Source organism: Meriones unguiculatus, chromosome 19 (genome assembly GCF_030254825.1).
Source record: "Meriones unguiculatus strain TT.TT164.6M chromosome 19, Bangor_MerUng_6.1, whole genome shotgun sequence".
NCBI classification, from domain to species: Eukaryota; Metazoa; Chordata; class Mammalia; order Rodentia; family Muridae; genus Meriones; species Meriones unguiculatus.
The window spans coordinates 17216143-17228839 of NC_083366.1; the positions used below are offsets into that span (position 1 = coordinate 17216143).

Consider the following 12697-nt stretch of genomic DNA (forward strand, 5'->3'; position numbering starts at 1 on the left):
AATTAGAGACCATATAAATCAAAGCATGTTGCCATGCAACTAACTAAACACGCATTTTCACTTTTTCAGAAGCAATAATGACTGCCTCCTAGGGGTAGGCGCATGGCCTTTTTAGAGTTCCCTTATCTATAAAATGAGGTCAGATGACACAGTCTCAGCCTGTTTTAACTTCAACATTGAGGACTGAAAGCAGATGATTTCCCCAAGTTTATTAATTTATAGTCAAGATGACTTACTCCTTTAAGGCTACTTACTGAATGTAAAACAAACAAACAAACAAACAAACAAACAATACACTTTATCAGTAACTTCTCAGCCTTCTAACACTGCAAATCTAAATACTGGCACTAATAATTTTCAAGCTACATTTTTCACCTGTAGTTCCTCATTTCTAAGCCATTATATATCGGTTCTCTTTAAAAAAACCAAAGATAAGAGACTTTAAATGTATCACTAATGAGGTAAAACCAAGAGGAAACACTCATTCCCATTCTCAATTAAAACCAAAAGCCCCAGTTTAAAATAAAATTTAAAATGCAATTCCTATTTCCATTATGCTTTGCTATGAATAATAGTTTATAATAACACACAAAAATAAAACTCTAAAAGCCAAGATTAGTTAAAATGCTTATTTCCATTTACAGTTTTGTTACTGAATGTTTAAAATCCCAAAACTTTGAAGCATATGTTATAGCAATTCTAGACCACTACAGAGCCTTAAATGATCTGGGCTCTTTAAACATTGGATGGCTCATGGGGCCATCAAGCGTAATAATTCATCTCAAAAGCTATTTGTTCATCTGCCTGGAGGACTCGAACATATTACATCTTGCAAACTTATCTAATATATTCCTGTGGGAAAACACCATTGGGAAAATACGTTCTGCTGCTTTAGAAAATCAACACCAGAAAGGCCCCTATGCTTTATTTAAACTCCTTTTATGAACAGGCCAGGAGCTAGCAGACTGCATTTCAGTCCACGTGGCAACATACCACCCATGACAACCAGTCCCCGAAACAATAAACCCACTCAGCTCTCTTCCTCAGAGTCCAAACATGGCTATAAAATACAGTGCCTGGGTGGGTTTCAAGCATTTTACAAGTTATGTTCCCATTCATATACCTCCAGCCCCCAAAAACAATCTCTAACACGAGTTAAGTACACACTCTTGTGAAAATATGTCTCAGCATTCTCAGGACTGTGGAGATGTACAACAGTTAATGGTGGAAACCAATAGCAAAAGTATCATTTGCAAAGACCATTTTCTTAGTTCATTTAAGCAATAGCTGACAAACGCTGAAAACAACCTGGGGTTGACTTCAAAGGCTACAGTTTGGAAATAGGGAACTTCTGGAAAGAAAAAGTGGGGTAGAAGTCATAGTAAGATTCATATAAAAACTCTATTGCTGAGATACAAAGGTTCCGTTCAGAGCTGGGTCTGAACAAGCCACATTCATCTAACCAAATGAAAAGGGGGAATTAAATTTTCATAATCCATAATTTAATTGACAAGAGACTACATCTTTCAGAGGCCATTAATGCTTTAAATTTATAGAGCATTCACTAGCTAGATATATTATGTCACTTAGGTAGCAGGTGACCATAAATTCAAAATAATGTATCCTACTCCTTGATTCGGCCCTAACATTCTAGTACGCGTAGAGAAAAACAGGGAAGACTTGCGAAGTAACCCGTGTGCAGATATGGACTAGGTGTGTGTAACATTTATATTTTAAGAGGAGGCCTGGATAGAGATCTCTTCAAACCATCAGGAGAATATTACTAATCAAGATTAATTTTACAGAGAAAAGTGCCAAAAGGGAATTCGATTTTTTAATTTGTTATCCGATTAACTCTGAGACCTGGCCGTGTCCACTCCCATGTTAGCCCTAAGATCGACTGAAAAGACAATTCATATTTAACAGATTCTATCATCCTTATCTCCCACTTGATTTTTTTTTTTTTTTTATTCTAGGGCGTCAATAATTGGCCACTGTGGAGTTTCTCAAGATTCTCAACTCATGATACTTAACATACCAGAAAAAGAATCCAGCATCACAAGGGAAAGTTAGCTGCCAGGGAAATGGATCATAAAGCTTGGAATGGCCTGAGCATTTTGAAGAGCAGCATAAGGTGCCAGAAAGCGTATAAATGTTAAGTCTCACAGCGGAGACAACAGGACAAATTTGTACATCATCTTACTGACGGCAGCCCCCCCACACACACACACACTAAATCTGATACATTATCAAATACCTCACTTGATAAGCGAATTAAATTCATCCCATCTCTCAGAAGGACAGACTTTGCCATCAGGCTCTGGCAATCCTTTTTTTCTATCTGGGGTTTCTTTACATAACATGCCTGAAACACAAGTGGCTCGTGCCGAGATCCCCGGAGCTAAAGAGAGAAACTTCCCTACGAAGATAGAAATCAGACACAGTTTCCTTTCCTCGCGGATCCCTGCCCTCTCTCTACTTGTCCCAATAACCGCTCCATCCTAGTTTGACGACACGTAAAACCACCAGAATCACATTAATTATTAAATCACGGACTGCCTATCAGACAAAACCATTCCGATTACGTAAAAAAAAAAAAAAAAAAAAAATACCTCTAATTTCTGCACGAGAGTACACCTGGCTAGTTTTAAGGGTTTGGACGCAGCCTCTTCCTCTCCCCCGTCCTCCTTCCTCCCATCTCAGGAAGGAGTGCAAGCGAGCCGGGGATGTTCGGCCGGGCCACCCCGCATTTCTAATGACACGAGCGTGCAAGGGAGCACGCGCCCGCCCCGCCCCGGACCCCGCGCCCCGCCGCCGCCCGGCTCGGACCGCAGGACGCCGCGCCCGGCCCCGGGGGGCCCCGAGGGGTTCCGGGGGGCGCCGGGACCCCGCGCCGGCACGCCCCGGGGAGGCCGGCCGCTCGCCCCGCTCGGCCCGGGCGCCGTCCCGGCCGCGTCCTCCGAGGCGAGGCGGCGGAGGGGAGGCGGCCGCCGCCTCGGGAGGGGGAGAGGACGACGCCCCGCCGTCCGCCACTCACATTCTGTCAGGCACGAGCAGGCGGCCCTCGACCATCATGTCCGGGAGGAAATCCAGCTTGAAGGCAGAAGTCATGGTCTCGGCGCACGCGGCGGCGGCGGCGGCGGCGGCGGCGGCGGCGGGGGGCTGTGCGCGCGTCCGAGCGGCCGCGGGCGGGCGGCGGCGGCGGCGCGAGACAGGCAGGGACAGGTGCGCGCGGCCTCCCCGGGCGGCCGCCGGAGCGGGCACTTGTCACATTCTCCCCCTCGCTCTCCGCGCGCTCCGCCAATCCCCTCCGCGAGCCGGCGCCGGGGCGGCCTGGCTGTCGAGCGCCAGGTGCGGCGGCCGGGGGCGGAGCTCCCGGGGCGGCCGCTCCGCGCTTAACCCCTGCGGGCCCGCCCGCCCCGCCGGCCCCGGCCTCTGCGCAGGGCGGCCCGGCGCCAGGTTCCCACGGCCGCCCCGGGGCGCGAGGCCGCGGGAGGCGGCGACGGAGCTCCGCGCCCCGTCGGGGTCCCCACCCACCCCACCCCCCGGCCGGTGTTCGCTGGGTGCTGGAGGAGAAGTAACAGTCAGAGAAATGGCCCGAGTGACCCTGGGGGGGACAGACGAGCTGTTAAACCCCCGAGGGAGAAAAGGGCCTGGCAGTGAGAAAGTCGCAAATCGCACTTTTCAAAGAAAAAAAGAAAAAATTGTCATTTCCCATTCCTTATCACAGATGTCAGAGGCCGGTCCTGTATCTTCGTGTCACGTTTAAGATTGGTGGGAAGACGGACGGAGAGGAACTGAGAGAAGAGCCAACAGATGCTTAGTAAAAGTTTTCAAGGAAAGTAGCTTTATAACCCGGCGTGTTGTTCTGATTGTTTGGTTATTTGGGCTAAAGCAAAGTTTTCACAGTGTCGACACACGTATGTTTAATTTCATGGTCTAAGACAACATCTTAAATTACATAGCAGAAACCTTACAGTTGGCTTTCTGTGATAAAGACTTTTTATTACATTTTCAAATGACATGTCTTACATTTTGAGGTAATACATATGTATGTATGCACTTAAGTATATGTATGTGTGCACATAGGCACATACACACATTACTAACACATAAAATGTCTACATTTTATGATTTTGTGTGATTTTTTTTTTTTTTTTTTTTTTTTTTTTTTTTGTCTATTCTGTTGTTATTCTGAAGAAAACCAGAACATTGCACTAAGGATCTGGGTTTTTCCTCACAAATCAAGGCATGCCTGGATTATGGTAGCCAAATGGTTAAATAACTAAGTGAGCAACAGTTAAATTAATTCAATTTTTCCTCACCAATTTCTTGTGTGACAGTGGGAACCCTCCTCAGAGATTATAAGACAAAATAGTTACGTGTCAATTTTAAATTCAGACAGGGCCGTGAGCAAGATGAAGTAACAGTTAAATCCACAGAAACAAACTTAACGGACTCAGGTGTCCTTCTTCAACTGGCTTTTAGCCTCCTAGCTGCAAGGTACGTAAAATGGAAGAAATAATCAACTTTCATTTTTAGATAAAAGCCAGGTCCCTCTGTATAACCATTTGACAGGCAACTGCATCAAAAATGAATTATTAGAACAAAACAATATTCAAGCCTTTCCTCCCTAATTCTAATGTTTTTTACTCCTTACCAAGCCATTGCCAACTACTTTTGAAATTATCCTCCTGAAGTAGTTAGCTGGATAATTGAAGACACATCTTGACAATTCTGGATCAGTTATTATATACTACTTACATAAATCCTAAATGCATACGAGTTGACTCTATAGTAAATTTAAGGTAGAATGAACAGAACCAACCTCCAAAGCAAACAAAACACAACAACACAACAAAAGAAAACTATTTTCACATCAGCTACACAATAAAGCTGCATGTTTACCTATGTTCTATGAGGCAGAAAGTGCTTCATCGACATATACACTTCTAAAATATTTATTTTCTCTTTAATTGCATGTGAATTAGTTAGACGACGGAGCTGTAGGGAAGCCCTCTTACTGACTTAAGCCTTCTCAGCAGTTTGTTAAATTCTAGCCTCAAATCCCTTGAGGCAATAGTGGATTCAAAGCAGCTTTTAATCATACTATAAGGAGGGTGAAGTAGGATGTAAGTAGGTCATAGGGAGAGAATTACAAGTGCATAGGCTATTGCCTTATTTAACAACTACTGTGTAGCATGCTTTTCAAAGCACATTTGCTTTTGCCATTTGAAGTTAGCAGCAAAACCAGGGTCAAAAATAAAAGAAAAACACACTACATGGAATATGGTGATGTGAACCAAAGAAAGCTTACAGGGTGGAGCTGAGTTTAAACACTCTGGCTGGCAAATACAAAAATAGTGGCGGCTGCCTAGGCACCTGATGGAGGAGCAGCAGGGAAGCCGAATGCACACACTCCCCCACCTGACAGGTTATCCCTGAGTCTTCCAAAGACAGCTTTTACTCCTAGTGTGTGTTCAGTTTCTATAATCATGTCACATACATGCTGTCCACTTCTGAACATCAACTTAAGCACAAAAAATAAAAATAAAAATAAAAATATCCAGCCAAATAGCTTTGGATGAAAAGCTTCAGTTTCTCATTTTACTGCTTTGGCAAAAAGAAAAAAAAAAAAAAAACTTAACAAGGCTCCTTTTTTAAATTTCCACACAGCAGTGAGCCATCAGGTATCATGTTTTGGCAGTTAAAATTAACTGGCAGACAGCTTCGCTGGGCCACAATTGAACACTTGGGTTCAATGAAGAGCGATTTTAAAGCCAAGGATCTTATCGAGAGCAATGAAAGGGGGCGAAGACATTAGCGGGGTCTCTCTCTAGTGGCCATGAGCTGGTTGGTGACACCACCTTGTGCTGATACCCCTGGGGACCAGGCTAGCAAGAACAATGAATTTCCCTCCTAGTTTTAGCTCCATTGGAACAAAATCTTAAAGCTCTTCTCTACCCCATCCCCCTACCTCCCCTAATTGTCTCCTTTTTTTAATCAACTTGCTATTCATTTCCCAAACAAAAGGCAATTCAAGAATTGGAAGCACTTCAAGGGAAAGTTTCTGAATGACCTCATTTTATATGAGGCTTTCCAAGGCAAGGCAGTGCACTGTGCTGTTTCAGCTCCCCTTCCCCTCTCAGCATCCCATACTGGTTTGTCCAGTGGCCATTGTTTGAGCACTGAATTATCACTAGTGTTAAAAACAGCTCTCAATAAAACAGTGCTAATAACACTGCACATGAGAGTGCACATTGCTTAAAATGGAAGAATCCTTTTCCTGCCACCCCACTCAGGGAACCAAAATGCATTCTGCTGACTATGGGTCTTTCAATGTTGCTTTTTGTTGTTTGTTGTTGTTTTGTTTTGTTTTTGCAAAGTGTATACTCAAATTTGAAAACTGATACCTGACAGACTATGATTAGCGTTCATACTAAAAGAAATTCCTTTTCTTCTTCTGCAGATGACTTTGTATTGTCTTAAGACAATTTCCATCTTTTATTACTACTGTTCTTAGCTTCCCACATAATTGTACCTTTAAAAGCATTAGCCAGCAGTAATTAACAAAGATGTGTTAGTATTGTTCACTGGACTTCAAATGCCTCATTTTTTTAAAGCATTTCTTACTCCCCTCACTACTGGCTGCTCAATGCAAACGAAAGGTGATAACATCTTTTCCATATCACGCTTTTGAATTCAGATTTTATTAGCACACTTGTTTCAGCTTAAAAAAACAAAACAAACAAACAAACAAAAAACAAGCCCAGTGTGTTCAGAGCCATTTGGGGGAAGAAATACAGGCCCTATTATGGGATTTTCCATCATTTCCAGGCAATAAACTTGAAATCCACATGAATTTTAAGTACCTGAGAGAGTATCTGACTTTGTGGGCATGTGTTTATTCTTGGCTCATTCCAGTTTTGCTAGCAACTTTCAAAAATACACAATGGCTTTTAAAAAAAAAAGATTTTAAACAACCCTCAAAAAGTCCTTAAGCAATACATTTTAAGTATAGCTTTTGTTACTAAAGGTTATCATTTCAGAATAAACATAACACTGATCATAAATTTAAAGCTATAATTTCTCCCCATACTGAGTGCATCTTTAACACATTCCTAGCACTAGGTAGGTAAAATTAAATACCCATGAAGGTAAAGTAGTTATTAAACAGTCATTTTACATTTTAAGGGAATATTAGTCTATTTCTCTGGAGAACAGTTTCTACGGATGTTTTGCAATCTTATGTTGTTGTTTAAATTTGTTTTTAATGGAGGCAAAACACAGCATGGTGAATTTCTCTTCTTTCTGAAGAGGCCCTTCACCGGAAGCTGCTTCTTTGCATACCTACCTTCTCACTGGAAAATGAGATGCCCCTCCAGGGCTGTCAGGAGCTTCCATTCCAATGGGAGAGAATGTTGACCCAGAGCCGAGCCATCGCCTCATTTCCCCAACTAACCTGACCTTTCCCTTTTCTCCTTTCTCCATTACACCACTCCTGCAGCCTTTAATTTTTCTTGTTCAGACTTCTCTTCCTTTCTCTGTTCCCCCACTTTTTCTATCTTTCAAAGGGAAGCCAGACAATGTCTGCACCCTCCTCTACAGCTGTGTGTCTGAGGAGGTGGGTGATTACCAAAGTGAAGAGAGGAGCTGGCGGAGAGTCACTTACTTGTACCAGAAATCAAATTTCACTTGCCTTGACCAAGGCTGAGTTCTGAAGTAGCAACAGCTGTCTCTATAGGGAGCAGCAGAATTCCTTTCTAGCGATTGCTAGGAGGAACAAGGGGGAGGATGAGAGATCGTGTACCACAAAGCAAGAAAATAAGATGTGAACACTGCGAAGAAGTCTGGGGAAAGGGTGGGGAGAAGGAAAAAGGCTTCCCTGTCTAGCATGGAGATTCGTAAACAGAAGGCATTGGAGGGGATGGGGGTAGCCTTTGAAGGAATGTTCCAGTACCCTTTTGGAAGTTGCCTAGATTTGTCAAATGATACTAGTGCCCTTATCTGGTGCCAGACTGGCCTCAGGAACAAAATTTATACTTACCAGAATGATATTTCTAATTCCCTTGTAATCCACCCATCAACACTCTATCCCATCAAATGTTTCCCCTAATCCACAGAAAGTTATCTGACTCTCTCCCAAGTTGTCAAATTTTAAAAAGGAGAAATTGCTGCCTGATGAAATACAACAGCTGAAGAGCAACAGCTGGGAGGACACAGTTGCTGGCATAACGCGAGGTCCCAGCGAGAGCAGGAACAGGTGGGCATGGAATAAAAAGAAATGGACAAATGGATGTGGCAAGCTTTCGGGTTGGGGTTGGCCGAGGCAGATCTTATCTGGAATCAAAATCTCCAATGAAAAAGACAATCGGCCTCATTTGTCTGAAACTTCTTCTTTTCCTGAGCAAATACAACTGGAAGAAGAGTGATGATTAAGAGACTAAAAGGTTGGGTTTCTGTAAAGTAAAGCACATGAGTCCACTTTACTCGCAATGATAACTGATCCCCAGCAAAGAGATTTGGGCTCCTGAGATCAGGAGATACCCGACCTGGTGTTTACAGGTCAGACCCTTTCAAAACTGAGGGGAAAGATCTTGAGATTTAAGAACCAAACCTGTTGGATTCTGAATTTCATTTTGTCAAAGAACTGGTTGACACTGGGACAAGTCATTTAATTTTCTGGATTCATCAGCTAGACCTTTGTCTTACGTGTGGTCATTACTTCACAGAGATGAATGGCTGGCAATTCAAAGCTTGCCATGATCCTCAGATAAGAAGTATAATGTGCTAGCCTAATTATTACTACAGCAATTATATAACTGAGCTATTAAAGTGACATGTGGGTTGAAAATATATCAAGGTATTGAGATCAGAAAAAAAAAATCCCCCCTATAATAATAGTTCAAATCTGGAACCACTTTTATTCTATAAGAGAGGTTTTTGAAGATTCCAAAATGACTATTTAAATTTGCCTTTGATGCTAATTCCTACTAAGTCTATTAGAGGAAATTTGCTTTCCTTCTCTTTCTTTCTTTCTTTCCTTCTTTCTTTCTTTCTTTCTTCCTTCCTTCCTTCCTTCCTTTCTCTCTCTCTCTCTCTCTCTCTCTCTCTCTCTCTCTCTCTCTCTTTCTTTCTTATTGAGAACTACCCAAGATCTTCATGAAAATTTTGCCATTTCATGCAAGTAGTCTAACTATTTATTCAGGGTGAATATAACGTGTTATATCTTCTCTCTATCTTTATCTCGGTTGTCAAGTGTAAAGCTGTTACCTAATCCTTAAGTCTCTCAATTCTTTCTTAATAGTAACAGCTGCATTTGGCCTATTTTATAGAAATATGGCAAGAAAGGAGGAGAGATAAACTTTGGGAATTAAAGATGAAAAGTAATTAAGCTCAGGAGTTTGTCTTGCTTGGTTTTAATAACAAAGATTGATATTTTCTTTAGCCCCTTCATTTCTATCATGCACATCCTTCACGGCCAGGTTCAACTTCCATCTATGTGCTAATCCTTCTCCAGCCATCATTTTCTTTTTCCCCTATGAGTCTTGGAGCTATTTGATGGCCAAGAAGTGTCTTCTCTTGAGCAGTGTGTATGTGCATTGTTTTGATTGGTTAATATTGTAATATATTTTTGATTAACATTTTAAATCCATGGTGCTTTAGAATTCTCTAATTCTTTCCAACAGCAGTTTCCATTGGTTGTGCATTTTAAAGTCTAAGAGAAATGAGGCATAGAATATTTTTTTCTTAGACTTCATGAGTGCCAAGTGTGGTGACATACTCCTATAAATTCCACTGTGTGGGATGCTGAGGCAGGAGGAGATATGAGAGCAGCATGGGGTGTATATGGAGATCCTGTCTAAAACTAACACAGAGACCTTATGAATGCTAAGGTGAGCAAGTGAGAACTCAGAAGCAGAAATGCTTTCAAATAATTTCCTTTCTTTTTCCCTCAATCCTTTCTTATTGTTGTTCTTTATTTCTTCTGGCCCACAAATCCTACACTCTTCCAAAAATGGACACCGGAAATAAGCTAAAAGAATCGTAATTCAGGAAGAATAGAGCAGTTAAAACCATTTGCTGTGACCAATGTCTTGATGAGATCTTTAGTGATGATGGTCCACTGATGAACAGTTTTATCAATGGCCAAGAAAAGAAGTGTGTGTCAATCAGAGTATACAGTGGGAATGCTACAACATAGGTTTTAAGATGGCAGATATCTGAGGCTTGACAGGTGGCTCAGTGGTTAAGATCACATACTACTCCCGCAGAGAACTAGAGTTCAGTTCCCAGCACCTTATTTGTATGGCTCACAACCATCTGTAACTCCAGCCCCCAGGTATGCAACACAGAAACACACATGCTCACACAACTCTCTCCCATGCTTATACCCACACCCAGACACACCACACGCATAATTAAAAACAATAAGATTAGTTTTTTAAATGGCAAATGTCGCTGAGCCTGGTGTCATAAGCCTGTACTTGGGAGACTGAATTGGGAGGATCAGCCTGGGCTGCAGAGTGAGTTCAGTGCCATCCCTGACAGCTTAGTGACATCCTTTCTCCAAAGAAAACACGGGTGTGGGGTGAATAGATTGTTGGATAGTGTTCAGTGGTAGAGCCCTTATCTACCATATTTAAAATACTAGATTCAATTCACACCAATAGAAAAAAAAAGAGAAGCAAACATTAAATTGTTATATATTTGCCACTGCCCAAAGAAGGAACTTAGCTGAGCTTGAGTTAGAGTCCTTTCCTCTGTGATCTCTATGACTCCAGGTATGTGACTTCATTATTTTCAGTCTCAGGTTTTTCATCTTTAAAATGGGAGCAACTATCATTACCACTTTGGATCTATGAAAATTACATTGGATGGTATGAACTTAATCACTTAATGTGATGCCAAGCAAAGAGTCATTATTGTATTCTTTCTAAGTCTTAATTGTATTCTTTCTATGATAGCATCTCACACTCAAATCTTTGTTGGGAACTAAAAAATGGAAGTGGAGAAGAAAGGAAGACAACCTTAATCTTCTAGCATTACAGTTTCAGTGATCCGTCTAAAGCAGCCTAACTCGGAAGTTAACTTTACGCACAGATACCACTCATTTTCCCAACAGAGCCCCGCATCCCTTCTGTCCAGAGTTCTCACTGGTTGCAGCTGTAAGCTTTCTCAAAACGCAGATTTAAAAAAAAAAAAAAAAGCCACGAATCTCAAGAGTGTGCCAGCAGTATGCAAGCTCCACTCTGCAATCACAACAAACTTTGTTGAATGGAGTAATTTGAAGGTAAATTCTGATTTTTGTGGCCATTGCTGTTCCGTGGAGGAACGCTGATCGTCTGCTTCATAAACCACAGTGATCCGTCCTGATCCGGGGTAGCCGGAGAGGGGCACACCAACCTTCAGTGGGCTGGGGCAGTAGCAGCTGCCCTAGTGATACATATCATCCTGGTCCATCCTCTCCCCACAGGTGACACTTCCTGTTGACTTAGCTTTGACTTACAAAGAAGTGTGCCAGGATGGGTCACAAGAGGAAAGCTGTGGAAAAGATGAGCATAACGACACGGTGATCCTCTCTAATGACGTTCCATGATGCATGAAGGCATATCGGGGACAAAGTAGATCCTGTACCAGATCCGGGTGCACCAGCAGCAATTCTGAGTTGCGTGGAGCTCAGCGCGCGCGCACACACACACACACACACACACTACATACATACGAATACATGCACACACACACACAAACGGAGACACACACGCACACAGTTCCCCTTGGTTGTTTTGTGCTGGCCACAACCTACCGTTTCACATCCTCGCATCCTCACACTACCTTCTTTCTCTGACAGCCCTCTCCCTAGTGTCAGCTGAGCAAAGTGCCACAAAATTATAATTGATTTCATACTTCCACAGCCTTGTCTTTTCTACAGACCAAAAGTCACCCTATCTCAGAAAAACTCGCAAGTCCAATAATTAAAGAGGCAATCTGTAGTTTCAGGAAATGAGAAAGAAGTATCTCTGCCCAGCCACTGAGTCCCCCGGGAATTATCAAAATAAAGAAATTCAGGGAAGGCTGGTAGATGTGATTCAAGAGGACATTGCTGTCACTAACTAGACTTGAACTTGTTACAGTGCTAAGAAGGGTAGATAAATGCCACAGAACAGAGGGGCTGCTAGGCAAACTGCATTCTTTCACTCAAATGTCTACATAACAAGGCTGGACATTTCTAATTCCGCAATCATAACGATTGAAAACTAAGTTACATTTTTCTTTATGAATGTTGGTGCCTTCCACTCTGAGCAATCATCCCCACGTAACATGTTCCTTTTTCATTTCACCTGGAAACACCCATCAACCTGGGTGTTTCCAGGGCTGTGAGCAATGAACTTTCCATCAGCTACATTTTCACCTAATTAACCCCCCTGATTACAATAATTAGTATTGATTCACTCTTTGAATGACTTCCTAGGTATTCAAGCACAATTCCCAGTTGCTGTAAAGTTCTAGATATGAATATTAGTCAAATGTTCTTTGTCATTTTTCCAGTCCCCCAAAAGCAAAGATATCCTGCAATTTTATCCGCTCACATTAAAAAAAAAAAAAAAAGAACCAATAAAGAAATGTTGTTAGGTTCCATCTCTTCAAAGAAAGAATTTTAATTCGTGGGAGGTTATAGATCTTGGCCTGTGGTCTG

At 42.2% G+C, this 12697-nt stretch overlaps 1 protein-coding gene across 28 annotated transcripts in view; it reads right to left on the reverse strand.

Moving 5' to 3' along the window:
- Nucleotides 1-12697, reverse strand: part of Celf2 (CUGBP Elav-like family member 2) — an 860969-nt gene that overhangs the window by 331460 nt on the left and 516812 nt on the right. For 2 of the 28 annotated variants that reach the window (XM_060372829.1, XM_060372827.1), the window contains exon 1: nt 3038-3313. The exons of 19 other annotated variants lie outside the window; for them this stretch is intronic. In XM_060372829.1, coding sequence (XP_060228812.1) covers nt 3038-3111 — 74 coding nt within the window. In that variant the 5' untranslated portion in view covers nt 3112-3313. Of the gene's footprint in view, nt 1-2612; nt 2765-3037; nt 3315-12697 lie in introns of those variants that run through there. 7 more of the 28 variants (XM_021652776.2, XM_060372817.1, XM_060372828.1 and 4 more) reach the window with 6 other exon arrangements.